The sequence below is a fragment of the Gymnoscopelus braueri genome, assembly GCF_963280865.1.
Source record: "Gymnoscopelus braueri genome assembly, chromosome: 11".
Lineage (NCBI taxonomy): Eukaryota > Metazoa > Chordata > Actinopteri > Myctophiformes > Myctophidae > Gymnoscopelus > Gymnoscopelus braueri.
The window spans coordinates 6,107,768-6,124,229 of record NC_137613.1 but is presented as its reverse complement, the minus strand read 5'-3'; the positions used below and the strand labels follow the sequence as shown (position 1 = coordinate 6,124,229).

At 45.5% G+C, this 16,462-nt stretch overlaps 2 protein-coding genes across 7 annotated transcripts in view; both read right to left on the bottom strand.

Moving 5' to 3' along the window:
• Positions 1–16,462, bottom strand: part of LOC308095965 (uncharacterized protein) — a 93,947-nt gene that overhangs the window by 16,230 nt on the left and 61,255 nt on the right. The gene's annotated exons all lie outside the window — the stretch shown is intronic.
• Positions 3,862–16,462, bottom strand: part of LOC308094795 (uncharacterized protein) — a gene marked incomplete at both ends in the record, with an annotated part of 40,533 nt that continues 27,932 nt past the window's right edge. The window contains 6 exons of the mRNA XM_080441621.1: positions 3,862–5,522; positions 6,766–6,871; positions 7,443–7,499; positions 9,198–9,249; positions 11,744–11,922; positions 15,683–15,828. Coding sequence (XP_080297747.1) covers positions 3,862–5,522; positions 6,766–6,871; positions 7,443–7,499; positions 9,198–9,249; positions 11,744–11,922; positions 15,683–15,828 — 2,201 coding nt within the window. The remainder of the gene's footprint in view (positions 5,523–6,765; positions 6,872–7,442; positions 7,500–9,197; positions 9,250–11,743; positions 11,923–15,682; positions 15,829–16,462) is intronic.

Here is a 16,462-nt window from a genome sequence, read left to right as displayed (position 1 = left end):
TAGGGGTGTGCCGATACACTAATTTCACCAAACGATACGATATGATATTGGGCTCACAACTTCGATACGATTTCGATACGATACGCACTTTTTTATTATGAAAATATATATAAAGCAAATAATATATATAAAAAAGCAAATGCAAACAAATAATTCTGTTTTTGCATTATTCAGACATGCAAACTTGTAGCTTTTCAGCTACAATAGCCGTTTTGAATCCAAAAAGGGCAATAGTGTGACACCTGACCCGAAAAAAAACAACATGTTGTCACCCTTTTCACCTCGGGGCTGTTTATATGCCTGATTATTATTATTGTAATATTTTTTTTTTTTTTTTTTTCCCCCAAAACAATACATATCGTCACGAAAACGTATCGCGATATATCGCGGGACGATATATCGGCACACCCCTACTCCAAGTACAGATCTAGGGTCAGATTTAGTGAATTCCTGAGTTATTTTGAAAAGCCAAATCGGATCCCGAATCAGCAGCCAGGGAATTTAGTAAATTCACACACTTTTTTTTTGTGATATGGTGAAATGATCGTACATTTGGGAATTTTAGGAATTATTGATCGTACATGGTGCAGAGGGTAAAATGATCGTACAAATACGATAATTATCCTACATCTGGCAACACTGTGTGTGTGTGTGGGGGGGGGGGGTTATGGCAACAGTCACCCCAAAGTGGGCGAGTATTCAGCTACTGATCATTCATCATCAGTAGGACCTCCATGAAGCTTGGAGTTTGGTACAAAAATGTAACACAATTAATAAATATACTCAGCAATGATTGAAACAATTAAAAAAAAAAAGGCACACAGACCTAAAAAAATTTGTGATATCAAACCATCAGTGAAAACCCAACTCATCATCATCCATGGTTCAACCGTTATCAATGAATAACACACTCCATCAGTAGTGGAATAGATATGATCACAAAATAAAATAGAATAAAGAAAGTCCATTTAAATAAGTGTTAGTGTCGAAACATACTTGGCACAAGAAAAGCCAGCCTGAATGATGTGATTACTGCACCGTAACATCTAGAGTGTTCATTCAATCGTAGAAATTGACCCGTAATAATGGTCCAAATCACGTTTAAAGGGATAGTTCACCCCCCAAAAAATGTCCCATGGAGACTTGAATTCATGGATTTTTATTGTTTTTGTCTCATTCCTAAGCCAATAATGTGATGACCAGCGGACCGGTAGGCAGCGGTTCTGGTAGGAGACACAAAGGAGAACTCTTTGCTCCTACCGGAAGCGCTGCCGGGTGACTAATCCATAAGAAAAAAGTCATTTTGGGGGTGAACTCTCCCTTTAAGAATTAAATGAACACTAAAAGGATTTTAATGTGTACAACCATAGTTCTTCACACTTGTGACCTTTGACCTTCTATTCACTGAACATGAGTGGTTCTCAAGCTGTGGCCCCGGGGCCCCACTGGTGGGCCACCAAATAACTGGCAAAAAACACAACGGTTTTGATAATAATAATAATATAAAATAATGCAAAAACCTTGAAAAAGAAACATGCTCTGGGAAATGCACGCGGGCCCACCCATTATGGGTGGGGCTGCACGCGGGCCCACCCATAATGGGTGGGGCTGCACGCGTGATTTTCCAAGTGAGCTTCTGACCCAGAAAAAGGTTGAGAACCACTGATCTACAAAGACAACAACAACAAACGGAACATGAGCCGGTTTTGACTGCCGCCTTGATGATGTCATAGTGGGTGGAGCTGCTCACTTGATGTCATAGTGGGTGGAGCTGCTGACTTTCGCCCATTAAGACTATTCAAAAACACTATTCAAAAATAGCAGATATACAAGCTCGTAGCGCGGCACCGAGCTTCTGGGGGTCCCTCCCTGGAACAAAATATTTTAAGGTGGGGTTCCGCGGCCAAATTCGTATCGTTTTGGGGGTCCTTGACATAAAAAAAGTTTGAGCACCACTCACACATAGACACCTACGTTTTTCAGAATACCGTTGGGATTTAGAAGACATTTGTAGAATCGGCTTCGGGTCTTAACACATCCACCGCCAGAGGTTAATCTCATAATAATGTACTCACCTGCCAAGGTGTTTTTGTTGTTTTTTTGTTTTTTTCATGTCGCCATAGATCTTGTTAAAATCCTTAAGATTGAGCCGTGAACGGTCTGTTTACATCCGCGTGATCTCCCTGTATCTCCCAGTGAAGACCGCATGTCAAACGGACTTCCATGACTGTAGTTAGAGCGGATTACGTTAAACAGTGAAATGCGAGGAGAAAAAACTACAGGAAGAGAATTGAGTTTCAGTTTCGTCTGTAGAATGGGAGCGGGCGTGATCGTCGAAACCGGATCCCAAATAATTCTATTTCCTGTCATCAAACCGGAAACGGAAGTGGATCAAAAAAATTCCGAAAGTGCACCCGGACCGCGCATGCGCGAAAAGACCGCAGCCCGTAGGACTACGGGCTCGGCGCTTAACCGTTGGATTTAACGGCCCGTAGAACTACGGGCCCGGCGGTAAAGGTGTTAATGGGTTAAGCTCAGCGATCGTAGCCTGGAAACCAGACTGAAAATACGCCAGCGCGACAAACAAAAAAGAAAGAAGCCCCTGGGTTAGATTAGTCTGGCCCCGCTCGGTACGGTAGTGATTGGACTTCGCTGGCCCCCCAAGGTTCCACACACAGATTCCAGACTAATATCTCCGCGGTGACATTTGTCTGGGCCGTGCCAGGCTATACAGCGATCGGGGCAAAAGGAAAAGGAAACCCACTTAGTTTGTCCAAGGACAACTATAGTTCGGAAAGCCTGTCCCGAACCCGCCGACGTCAGAAGGAGTGTGTGTGTTGCGCTTTAGCCAGGCGGGACTACTTACAGTATGTCTCCGTGTGGCAGCTTGGGATAAAAAATAGCAGATACACAAGCTCATAGCGCGGCACCGAGTGCCCGCGCTATGAGCTTGTAGATCTGCTATTTTTGAAAAATCGAGAAAATTGGGGAAAATCTTTGAATATATATTGTTTTAAAGCAAACATTTGTAACTCATATCTTTGCTCCTGGGGGGTCCCTGGAACAAAATATTTTGAGATGGGGGTCCGCGGCCAAATGCATATACATTTTGGGGGTCCTTGACATGAAAACGTTTGAGAGCCACTGATGTAGAAACATACGTTTTTTTTTTCTCAAAAAACTGTTAGGATTTAGAAGACATTTGTAGAATCGGAACCTCAGGTCTTAATGGGTTAAAGAGACCTTTTTGCCGTGTCACCATGACGACCGCGTGGGCGTGGTGGATAAGTGTCCACCCAGCTTGTGGACCACAGCCCTCGTGTCGCGGTTCAAAAAGGTGCGAGAGGCGCGTGCAGAAATCGGGACGTGATCGGCACCAAGATGTCACCCCCCCCCTCAGTGGTCGAATACTCAAAACCACAGGAGACGAGTGAATAAATAAAAAAATAAGAATACAAAATCAGAAAATCAAATCAAACGTGATAAACATGAACTATGCAGGTGTGATAGCAGTAGTTTTCTAACGATGCACTCACTCTCAGTTTGTCGACAACTCTTTAGTTTTTCTTTAGTTTTTTGTTTGTTTGTTTTTATTGTCAAAGCACATCTTTTTTCTCTTCTTTTCAACACACCGCTCATGACATCATCTTTAATGGACGAAGCGTACGTCTCGCGGTCACGTCCTCTTTTACGTACACTATGATACAAATAACCACAGTTCACTCTCACTCTCTCACTCCTCACCTCCCAGTCTTCCCACAAATATTTCCACCTTATTTTTTTCTCCGTCGTTCGCTCCGCTTCATCCCCGGTCTCTCTCTCTCTCTCTCGCTCTTGCTACATCCCGTTGGAAGTTGGTGATCACACTAAATGTACTTGCTCCACCCACTCCTCCTCCTCCTCCTCCGGCGATTGGTCCTCGTCCAGCTGAGGGGCGTGGTGGTGTGTGTGTGTCTCCGTGTCCCGGTCGTCCTGCTGTGCGGCGGCGGCGGCGCCGTCTCCCTCGCAGTGTGCGTGCGAGAGCGTGAGCGGGTAGTGCGTCGAGTCGGCTGCATCCGGCCCTGGCTCCGCCACGCTCCCCGCGTCCGCGCAGCGCTCCTCCTCCTCCTCCTCGCGCTCCAGGGTGGCTTCGGCAGCGGGCACCGCTCCGGGGTTGCCCTCCGAGGGGGCAACCCCGGAGACCTGGATCCGGCCCTGGCTCTCGGGGGACGAGTCGTCGTTGCTCTCGGTGGTGGTGGGGGGGGGGGAGGGGATGAGGGCCAGGCTCTGGGGGCTGTTCTGGGGGTTGATGTTCTGGCTGAACCAGGCCATGATGTTGTCCAGCAGCTGAGCGCTGGCCACCGGGTCCAGGGGCTCCAGGCTCTGGGGGTCGCTGGGCGTGAATGCCCCGCCCGGAGGGATCACGGGAGACAACAGCACCTCCTCCTCCTCCTCCTCCTCGTCCCCCTCCAGCTCCTGGTTCCGGTCCGGGGACAGGGGGAGGCACAGCTGGGTGGGAGGCAGGGGGCGGGGGAGGAGGACCGGGGAGCCGGGGAGGAGGACCGGGGAGCCACGCTCGGGGGCGTGAGGAGGAGGAGGAGGAGGAGGAGGAGGAGGAGGAGGAGGAGAAGGAGGAGGAGGAGGAGGAGGAGGAGTGTGTTGCGGGGTGTAAGAGCCGGGGCACTCCGGCGTAGCGGCGCAAGAGCCGTCGGGTTCGTAGGCGGCGGTCGGGCGGTCCGCGGTGTACGAGTCTGTGAGGGTGGGGTTTGGGTCGGGGGAGCTTTCCAGTGTGTAGGAAGGAGCACCGTGGGCGTGTTCCGCTTTGACCGAATACGCACCGGAGCGGCAGTGAGTCTGAGTCTGGGGCTCAGGGCCGGAGTAGCAGGGCTCTGAGCCCATGTGGTCCAGAGAGTACCGGCCCGGATCCAGGCCGCGGTCGCCGTAGTCGCCCGGCTCCGCGGCGTAGGGAGGAGCGCCGTGGCCGTGGTCGGCGCGGTGCAGGAGGCAGGGCGTGGCGTCGTCCAGGTGGTACGGCGTGGTGATGTCGCCCAGCTTCATCAGGCCGTCGCCCAGCTTCAGCAGCTCGGCCGTGAGGCAGGGGGGAGGAGGGGGAGGCAGAGGGAGGCGGGGGCCGCGGGGGGCCGCGGCGGGGGGCCGCGGGGAGGAGTCGGTCCTGGCCGGGGGGCGGGGGGGCTCCGGGAGCGCGTGGTGGGACGGGGGGAGGAAGGGGGAGGAGGTGGAGGAGGAGGAGGAGGAGGGGCGCCGGGCCCCTGAAGCGCCGCCGCCGTCTGTGCCGCCGGGGGAGGAGCGCGAGGAGGGGTCTGAGCCCGGGTCTGCCGCCGCTCTGTCGGCCGCTCTCTCGGGCTCCGGCCTCCCGTCCGTGTCTCTGTCTCGGTCTCGGTCTCTGTCCGGCCCTCCGTCCGGCTCTCTGTCCCTGCGGGCCTCCTGCAGGGACAGCTGGATGGCCAGCAGGATGTTGGGGTCGTCCTCGTCCAGGGAGGCCAGCGCTCGCCTGCGGCCCTCGCTCCTCTCCGGCCCTGATTCTGAGAAATCACACGGCAAACACAAACACAATGAAGCATCCATGACTGTTATTATTACCCACAGAGCATTGCTCTTCCTGTGCTTACGGTCATTCATAAAGCAGTATGTTGGCTGCCATCTTGGTATGTTGACAGGTCAACGTGTATAAACAGAGTGTATATCTCTGCTGTCGGGCAGAAACCAGCTAACTCCAAAATGTCAATTTTCCAGGAAATGACAAAAACAAAACAAAAAGTGGAGTCTTATCATTGATAAGAACAGCTGAATGGACGTCCAAGCGCACAATGAGGTTGGAGGTCAAAAGTTGGAGCCTGGAGTCAGCAAAACCAGCTAACTCCACCCACTCTAACTCCACCCTCCTCTAACTCCACCCCCCTTTGGTGGAGTTAGCTGGTTTAGCAGAAAGTTTGAGGATGCAATGGAGTTAGCTGGTTTTGTCAGAAGCGTTTTTTTAATACTTTTCATTGGTTCAATATTTGTTTAACCAACACACAGACGTAAAGGGTGTTCAATAGCACTGATTTATGGGAAAAAATGCAAAAGCGGAAAAATGTAGTTAGCTGGTTGCTGCCCGACAGCAACGAATACAAGCATATACAACAGCTTTCAGGGCACATGATAACTTAGCCATTTTCAAAGGATGGAATGGAATGATAACCCTGTTGCCAGAAGAAATACATTTATTGAAAAGAATCTTTATTGGTCATCATAGTGATGGAAACTTGTTTTTTGGAAGTCCATAATCTTATTTATAGGTTATTAATGTCATCATGTGTCTCGCTAGCCAATCACAGTGCTGAATAGAGTCAGCCAATAGAGTCAGCCAATCACAGTACAGCTAACTGGGCCAGCTGGGCCAATCACAGTGCAGGAAACTAATACTAATGAGATGTCCCAACCCCACTTATAGGGGCGGCTACACCGCCCAAAAATAACAGAGACAGCTGAATTCAGTGATTGACCAATCAGAACAAAGCATTCAACCAAGCCGCATAATATTCAACATATTATGTTATAATTGTCTCCGCCAGGCCGAAGGCATGGTGGAGAGTATGTTTTACCCTCTGTGTGTGTGTGTGTCCGTCTCAGCCAAGCTAACATTGGTCAAGCTTCACGTGACATCACAATATGTAATATAAATAGGTAAGACAGGATTAATCAGGAACAGTACTCGCCTGGCGGAGACCTGTGCTCCGAGGAGCACATTTTCTAGTTCCATGTGTTTTACACCTGCTTGTGTACCTGTGTTGTCGGCTCTCCTGCTGGTCTCTGGTGTGTTGTTGTTGCTGCGGACGCTGTGCAGACGACGTTGCCTGTGTCTGCGGCGGTACTGGAAGTCAGCGTACTCCTACCAACAAAACAACACAACGTTAGCCACCAGTGAACATAACATGAAAACAACACATGTGTCTCTTCTACAGAATGTGGGTTTTATGCCTCTTAAGCGGCGCATGCTGCAGTGCGGGATCGGTTCAGCAAAGCTCGCAAGAGACGTTAGTCGCACGCAGGGATTACACTGATATATACAATATATAATATACTGTACGCATTGGTTAATGAAGAGACATTTGCACTGCTGGCGTCTGGGATCGGACGCAACTTTTCTCATGCTGTAATAACTGCATCCCCAGACCTGTAATAGTAATTGTAAAAAATGGATAGATACATAAAGTGTCGGTATCAAGTGTTTCTGAAGTTATCCTACTGGCCAAACACTTGTGATGCATCTCAAGTTGTGACCAGATTAAGTTTGTTGAAGAGAAAACTTGAATGAGTATTGTCTCTACGTGTGGAGAATAATGACATACCTCTGTGTGTGTATGTGTGTGTGTGTGTGTGTGTGTGTGTGTGTGTGTGTGTGTGTGTGTGTGTGTGTGTGTGTGTGTGTGTGTGTGTGTGTGTGTGTGTGTGTGTGTTACCTGTGTGTGTCTCTCTCTCTGCTCTCCGTCTCCCAGTACTGAGTGACGTGCCAGCATCTTAACACACATATAAGCAGAGCGGGTCAGCTGTGGCCCTAATTAATTAGCTTTAATTAAATGTAATTCATTTGAATTTAAAGCCCCTTCATCACACCTAGTGGGTGTCATGTGCTGTTCTATGGTGGGAGTTACAGCGTTTCAAATGTGCTCCTACTAGGGGTGCAACTCTTAAGGTGGTTACACACCGGCGAATATGCGAATATACGCAAAATTCGGACTCGTTCCGAATAATTAAAAGACGCTTTTTTCGCTCCGCGAAACTGGTGTGGAAGCTTGCATTGACTTTATAAGGTTTTTTTTTTTAAAGTATTATTCGCATGAAAAAAATCGCCCCGGTGTGTAAGGACCTTTAATTTAACTGTTCAATTTATTGGATTATAATGAAATAATCGTTTAGTTGAGCAGCGTAAATGGACCGCGAAGTCCTACAGGGCAGCAACAGTTAACCACTCTCAACGTGGCATCCCTATTTTGGTCATGTCATTATAGATGGAAATTTCCAAAACATTTCTAATAGCAAAAAGAACGTGTTGTGATGCAATGCGTTGTGAGCTTGTAGAAAGGCAATTTTCACCCATTTTCAAGTACGAAATAAGTGGTTAATCACACTAGATTTGTTTTTGCGTTGATTCGTTGATATATAAAAAATAGAAAATAAATACAATTGGGCTTCTCAATTATTTGATTAATTGAAAAAGTAATCAATCGAAGAATCGCCAGGAAAATAATCGATAGGTGTAACTTCCACGCAACAAACATTTCAACCGTGAATTGTGGTTCTGTGGAAAGACCTCAGCAGTACAATAACATTATATAATAATAAATAATAATTATAATTATTAATCATAATAATAAATAACAGTAAATATATCATAGATATATATTTACATATATTTAACAGATATATCAGAGCCACAGGGTGCTGGTTGAACCACATGCATGTGACAGGGACAGAGTGTGTGACGCACGTCACTCATGCACGACACCTGCTGGATGTTTAAGGAACAGCATAGGACAGCTTAGCATGGAGGGAGGGAGTCTGTAGCCGTTATGCTGCGTTCACACGCAGTGGTGGAAAGTAACTAAGTACATTTACTTAGGTACTGTACTTTTTTGAGGCATTTGTACTTTACTTGAGTATTTCTAATATCCAATACTTTTACTTCTACTCCACTACATCACAGAGGCAAATATTGTACTTTTACTCCACTACAATTATTTGAAAACTTTAGTTACTAGTTACTTTGCAGATACAAATGATTACATTATAAAACATACATTAACCACTTCAGCCCTATTTTATACATAGGCAATTTGAAAATAGCCGATCTACAAGCTCACAACGCGTCGCATCGCGACGCGTTGTGAGCTTGTAGATCTGCTATTTTCAAACATTTTTGTACTTTTACTTTTGGTACTTTAAGTAGTACATTTTGAATTCCGGACATTTACTTGTAACGGAGTACTTCTGCATTGCAGTATTGATACTTTTACTTAAGTAAAACATTTGAGTACTTTTTCCACCACTGCACGGCAGATGCAAAAGATACATACAGTAGATACACAGTGATAGCATATTTGTATCTTTGTATCTGAGTGTGTGTGTGTGTGTGTGTGTGTGTGTGTGTGTGTGTGTGTGTGTGTGTGTGTGTGTGTGTGTGTGTGTGTGTGTGTGTGTGCGTGCGCACGTCTTACCTCAGGAGAGGCAAAACCAAGGTACTCCCAGTCCCAAGATCCTCCAGGGAAACTACAGAAAAACATAAACAAGAATATTTACTTACTGAGCTACACGCACAGACGTGGTTGAGCTGAAATATGTGACCGTTATCACCTCGTTTGACCTCACTATGCTGGTGTTCCATAGCACACTACCTACTCCACATGCCATGTCCAGTGTTGCCATGTCCGCTTATTATAAGCGACTTTGGGACTCTTTTTCTGTAAAGTTGCTTGTAAATATCTGTGTTTGCGGGTATTATCTGTAGTTGATAATGATGATATTTCTAAACACTAAAAGCTATCATGACACAATGGTTGTCTTTACCGATAAATAAGGTGCTGTGCAGCTAAAATCTCCTCATCGCCCCGTTGTGAATTAAACACACCCTTGTGTCTCTATTCTGGACATGTCATTAACACATTGAATGCCAGTCGGTCTTCAACGTTTTTCAGGCTAAGGACCCCTTAGCTGAGAGGCTAAGGACCCATTACCTGAGCGAGAGATGAAGGAGGGACCCCCCAACAACATTGTATAAAATTGTGTCACAGATTTCAACTTTTTCATAGCTCCATAGACTCCATTGACAGCACTAGCATCAGGGTTGTGTAAATAGTTTGTCTTTGTTTATTTGGTTTATTTACACACTTTTTTATATTTTGGATTCATGATGATTATTTTCTAGACATGTAACCACTTATAAACCCTCAAAACTTGACATTTGCCTCTGTACTTGGTGGTTCTTTTGCCTCTAAACCAGAGCATGTGAGCGGAGCGAGACGATTTGTAACGTAGCGGGGAGCGGGTTTATAAAAAGGTTGGAGCGCCACTCGGAGCGAGGACCGCCTGCCTCTCCAAGCCGCACCGGCGGGGGCCGCCCACCGCATGTTTGAGCATGCCCGGTCGCACCGACTCAGACAGACAGACATCCAGAAGTGCACAGCGCACGTCCTTGATCAAGATTTCATTCAAATGAATTTTTGAGTGGTGCTAGCCACTCCAAGGAGTGACTTTGTCCTGGTGTCTGTCTGTGTGTCTGTGTGTATGAGCACGGCCTCTATGTATGTTTGAGCACAGCCTCAACAGCTGCGGCTGATTGCAACACAAAGATGCAACCAGTTACACTAATTATACACACGCACACACACACACACACACACTCACACACAACACACACTTTTGAGTAAAAATACTTAATGAGTAAAAATACTTAAAATGAGTAAAAATACTTAAAATGAGTAAAAATACTTAAATATTAGTAAAGATACTTTAAAGTTCCCAAACTGAGTAAAAATACTTTAAATTAGTAAAAATACTTTAAATTAGTAAAAATACTTAAAAGATGTTAAAATGAGTAAAAACACGTAAAAATCAATAAAAACATTTTAAAGTACTTAAAATTAGTAAAAATACTTTGAAGTCATCAAAGTCTGTAAAAAGTAACTAACGAAATGAACTCATGAAAGGCACCACTCTCTTCACACTGGGTGTGATTTTTTCTTGCTGCCGAGCGGCCTGGTCTGAGCGGAGCGAGGAGCGAGAGGTGCGCAAATCAACGTGAGCGACGGAGCGGGGGGGAGCGGAGCGGGGGGGGAATCAACATGAGCAGATAGCGAGCGTGGCAACAGCCCCGTGGAGCGACGAGTGGCATTTCCCCCCCGCTCCACTCACATGCTCTGCTCTACACCAAACTTCTTCACCAAAAATAGCCGATCTACAGGCTGACAACGCGTCGCAGCACGACGCGTTGTCAGCCTGTAGATCGGCTATTTTCTGTGAATGTCCCCCCCAGAATAGGGATGCTGGAGTTCAAGTGGTTAGTGTAAAAAAAATCACACCCAGTGTGAAGAGAGTGGTGCCTTTCATGAGTTCATTTCGTTAGTTACTTTTTACAGACTTTGATGACTTCAAAGTATTTTTACTAATTTTAAGTACTTTAAAATGTTTTTACTGATTTTTACGTGTTTTGACTCATTTTAACATCTTTTAAGTATTTTTACTCATTTTAAGTATTTTTACTCGATTTAAGTATTTTTACTCATTTTAAGTATTTTTACTCAGTTTAGGAACTTTAAAGTATCTTTACTAATATTTAAGTATTTTTACTCATTTTAAGTATTTTTACTCATGTTAAGTATTTTTACTCAAAAGTGTGTGTGTGTGTGTGTGTGTGTGTGTGTGTGTGTGTGTGTGTGTGTGTGTGTGTGTGTGTGTGTGTGTATAATTAGTGTAACTGGTTGCGTCTTTGTGTTGCAATCAGCCGCAGCTGTTGAGGCTGTTGAGGCTGTGCTCATACACACAGACACACAGACAGACACACACACACACACACACACACACACAGACAAAGTCACTCCTTGGAGTGGCTAGCACCACTCAAAAACTAGAAGAGAGAGAAAATGTTCTACTCCCCCTGTAGTAACTCTGAGGACCCCCTAGGGGTCCCCGGACCCCCTGTTGAAGACCCCTGGTGTTAGAGAATGAAACACATGTGCGTATGATACGGGTCGTAGTGTGTGCGTACTTCCTGCGGGGGGCCTCGGGCGAGTCGTTGGGGGCCACGCCGCGCGCCACCGAGGCCAGGAACTCCTGCCTCTTCTGCTGGACGAGGCGCGCCGCGCTGATGATCTTGTGGCGCGGCGTCCGCAGGTACGGCCGGTTGACCTTCTGAGCCAGGTCCTCCACCACCATCTCCAGGTCCGTCTGGAAAACACATGGGTTAACCCATTAAGACCGGGAACGCATCTGTGTCATTTTAACCCATTAAGACCTGGAACTGTGTCATTTTTTGATTTGAGGTAAAAAAGCATTATTTTACACTTTGGGCTATTCAAAAATAGCAGATATACAAGCTCATAGCGCGGCACCGAGTGCCGTGCTATGAGCTTGTAGATCTGCTATTTTTGAAAAATCTTGAAAATGTGTGCAAATCGCTGGTTGCTTGTTTCTCTCACAGAACCTGGCGTCTGTGGAAGAAACAAGCAACCAGCGTCATCTCGTTCTGCACGAACGATAGCTCGTGCGCGACATTCACTGCATGTTTGAGTATCATGAGACTCCACGATGAGCAGTAGTAGAGAAAAAACTAACTTTGCATCGGTTATAATAGACGATTTTCACTCTTACACGGGCTCCCATTATGCCAACGGAGGGGGTCGCCAGACTGGACGACAGGGGACTCTCTGGAATAACTCAACGTCCCTTTCAATGTTGGTGAGTGATTAGCGACACATCAAAGATAACACTTAAAATGTCCGGATCTCTCCTTTAAGATTTGTTTGGGCTATTCAAAAATAGCAGATATACAAGCTCATAGCGCGGCACAGAAGATTAAGTGCAAATTCTTTGAATATAAATATTTTAAAAGCGAACTTTTGTAACTCAAATCTTTGCTTCTGGGGGGGTCCCTGGAACAAAACATTTTGAGATGGGGGTCCGCGGCCAAATACATATCTAGAAATGTTTTCTAAATCCTAACAGTATGTTGCTATATCGGTGGTGCTCCAACAATAGGACAGCCGGTGTGTCCTTACTGTCCTATAATGAGAGCACCCTTCTTTGGGTTACGTTGTTCACATGTTGTTCAGGATAAAACAAGATGTTTAGATGTTCATAACAAAACACTGATTAAGCTTAGATTTTCTCCAAAACTGCACTGCAGATTACACAACCTTCTCTCACTCTCTCTCAAACAAATCTTGGAATAAAATGTTCCAGATAACTGGACAGAGATTATTTTTGTACAAGTATATCCAACTCAAGATGAATCCCCCCCCCCCCCCCCCTGGAAAAACAAACAAAAAACAAACAGTTGCAATAGATCTACCTAAATAATACGATTATACAATATAAGGTTATCTATCCATGGAGCCCAGCCTAATGTGGTGAATATTTAGAGTCATAGTGCCATCTTGTGGTGAAAAAACAAACTTTTCGTTGTGACAAATACTTTTTGGAAGTCCATGCATCATGCCGTTCACACTGCCATGTTTACATTGTGAGTGCTGATGCTGTCGCTTTATAAAGTTCTGGGACTTGTTTTTATCAGGTTTTATAGGATAGTTAATATTCATGCTGAGTATATTTTGTGAGGTGTGTCAGGTGAGATAAATCAAGCACACATCTGGAGGCTCGGGAATGTGTTTTTTTCTTGTGCTGTGAATGCATTCTTACTCAACTTGTGTGCAGTTCTAGTCAGTAAAACAACGCAAAGTCACTGGACAGAAAACGTCATAAGCCCACAATAAAATATTCGCCTGCATGGCTGCAATATTAGAAAAGCCACGGTTCTAGCGTGGACGTACAAGCTCACAACGCGTCGCATCCGCGACGTGTTGTGAGCTTGTAGGTCTTCTATTTTCGGTGCACTACACTTGTTAAGATGAACTAGTTGTAGGATTGTTCGTATGGGTGGATAGCTGGTAGCAGGTTGCCCTGAGCGCCGTCGGTCAGAACGGTATCTCTCGTGGGAGCTCTAGTAGTCAAAGCTGGTAAGTGGATCAGAAGGTTGAGTAAATGGTTTGTAAGGCCCTTACTCTTTCTTAGTTAGTTATACTTATTAGTTGCTGAACTGGAATATCTCTGATCTGGCTTATCCGGCGTTGACTCAACCTTATATAGCAGTAGGATGTACTCGCTATATAAGGACGACCCTAGAGCAGTGTTTATCAACCCTGGCAAACGTCCCGATTTTGGGCCGGGGCTACTGCTGAGGTGTGCCGCGCCGTTTGAAGAAGGTTTGAAAAAATATCATTTTGAAAAAAAAAAAAAGAAAAAAAAAATTACAATAATAATAATCAGGCATGCAAACAGCCCCGAGGTGAAAAGTGTGACAACATGCTGTTTTTTTTCGGGTCAGGTGTCACACTATTGCCCTATTTGGATTCAAAATGGCTAGTGGAAGCTGAAAAGCTACAAGTTTGCATGTCTGAATAATGCAAAAACAGAATTATTTGTTTGCATTTGCTTTTTTTCTCCCCCATATATTTTCATAATAAAAAAGTGCGTATCGTATCGAAGTTGTGTGCCCAATATCGTATCGTTTCGTGAAATTAGTGTATCGGCACACCCCTAGTGTGTGTGTATATATATATACCGTATATATATATATATATAATTATATATACATATATATATACCGCATATCTAGGTGTGCCCTGGGATCTTTTGGCTATGCCAGGTGTGCCTTGGCACAAAAAAGGTTGATAAACACTGCCCTAGAGCATAGCCGTTTCATTGATCATCAATATATTGATATTAGGGAAGGCTCCTGTATAAGGGGGGCCTTCTCAACAACACTAATGTACAAGTATGCATTGGGCTCAACGGCGCTCGGGTGGCGCAGTGGTAAAGTCCCTGCCCACCACCACGGAGGTCGTGGGTTCGAGTCCACCGTGGTGCGTCCGGCTTTGTCGAGCGTCTAGAATCTACACGAACACAATTGGCCCGTGTTCAGGGGAGGGAAGCCGGGCGGGGAGGAGGAGGGTGATAATAGTCATTGCACGTGCTCCTACGGGCTGGGGGGCGGAGCCTGTCAGCGGGGAGTGTTGGGCGGGAGGAGTAGGACGAAGGCTCTACGTCCTCCTGGTGGAGGCTCCTCACTGGCAGGTGAGTCAGGATAAGGATAAGGATAATTCCTTTTAACAGGACGTTCATGAAAGTCCTTGCGGTCTTGTTTCCAATGAGAACCTGTGAGCAATTGGGGTTAAGAGTCTTGCTCAGGGACAAATTTCATATCATCGGCACATATGCTGGGATAGCCTGGAATCGAACCTGGGGCAACCAGGGCCAGCTGGTTCCCTAGGCGGGCTCACTAACCACTCAGCTATGGCCGCCCCTATTAGTCAGTAGGATACGACAGCAGTGACAACACAGACATGTGTGTGGGGAGGAATTAATTGGCATAACGACTAAATTGGGGAGAAAAAGGGGTGAAAAATGATTGGCTACACTACATATAACCCATTCAATACGCATCCGTGTCATTTTCAAATTTCTTTGGCTATTCAAAAATCTACAAGCGCATTGGGCGGCGCTCGGTGCCGCCCAATGCGCTTGTAGATCTGCTATTTTTGAAGAATCCTGGACATTTGTGCAAATCTTTGAATGTATATTTTTTTAAAGCGAACATTTGTAAAATATGTTGTTCCAGGGACCCCCCCCCCCCTCAGAAGCAAAGATTGTAGTTACAAATGTTCGCTTTAAAAAATATATATATATTCAAAGATTTGCACACATTTTCACGATTTTTCAAAAATAGCAGATCTACAAGCTCATAGCGCGGCACGAAGTGACGCGCTATGAGCTTGTAGATCTGCTATTTTTGAATAGCCCAAAGTAAATTGGATGTGACTAAAATCTAAAATGACAGAGATGCGTTCCCGAATTTAACAGGTTAAAGATGCGTAAAAATACATACAAATAAATAGGGCTCAAGACAGACGTGTGTGCATGTGTGCCGTACCTGCATGAGTTCAAAGATCTCTTTCTGCGTGCTGCCCTGCAGCAGGAAGAAGCCATAAGGGTACGAGCACTTCAGCACGCGCCGCGTCTTCAGCAGCTCACACACACCGTCCTCGATGAAGCGCGTGTCTGGAGGCGTGCCCTCTCCTAGGAAAACACACAGCATTACAATGTAGGCATTTAGCAGACACACACTTTATCCAGAGTGATACTTACTCACTTACAATAAGCACGGTATAAGCAACACATACATAGAATGCAGAGAGACAGTGTGTAGTGCCTCAGTAATCTAGGATCACACATGTAAACCAAGTCTAAACAATATACTATCAAAAAATGATCATCTGTACATTGAAACTATAGGATACCACAGCTAAACAAATCTGTCTAATAACATGCTATCTGAATTACATTTGAACCTAAGTCTGCATGGTCGTCAAGGCTAGGACAAGCACACACGCACGCACACACGCACACACACACACACACACACACACACACACACACACACACACACACACACACACACACACACACTATCATTGTTATTGAAAAGCTGTCAGCACAGAAGTACAGTAGCTTGGTCTTTCTACTGTTATCTTATCTAGCTATTTTCTTGTTGTTATTCTTAATTATTATTTTTTAAACATAATTTAATGTTATATTATCATTCAAATCTTAGCGTTTTGCCAGTTATTTGGGGGCACACTTCATGGCCCACAGATTGAGAACCACTGGTTTAGACAGATGCTAGGTTTGAAGGTTAACTGGTGTCCTGGTT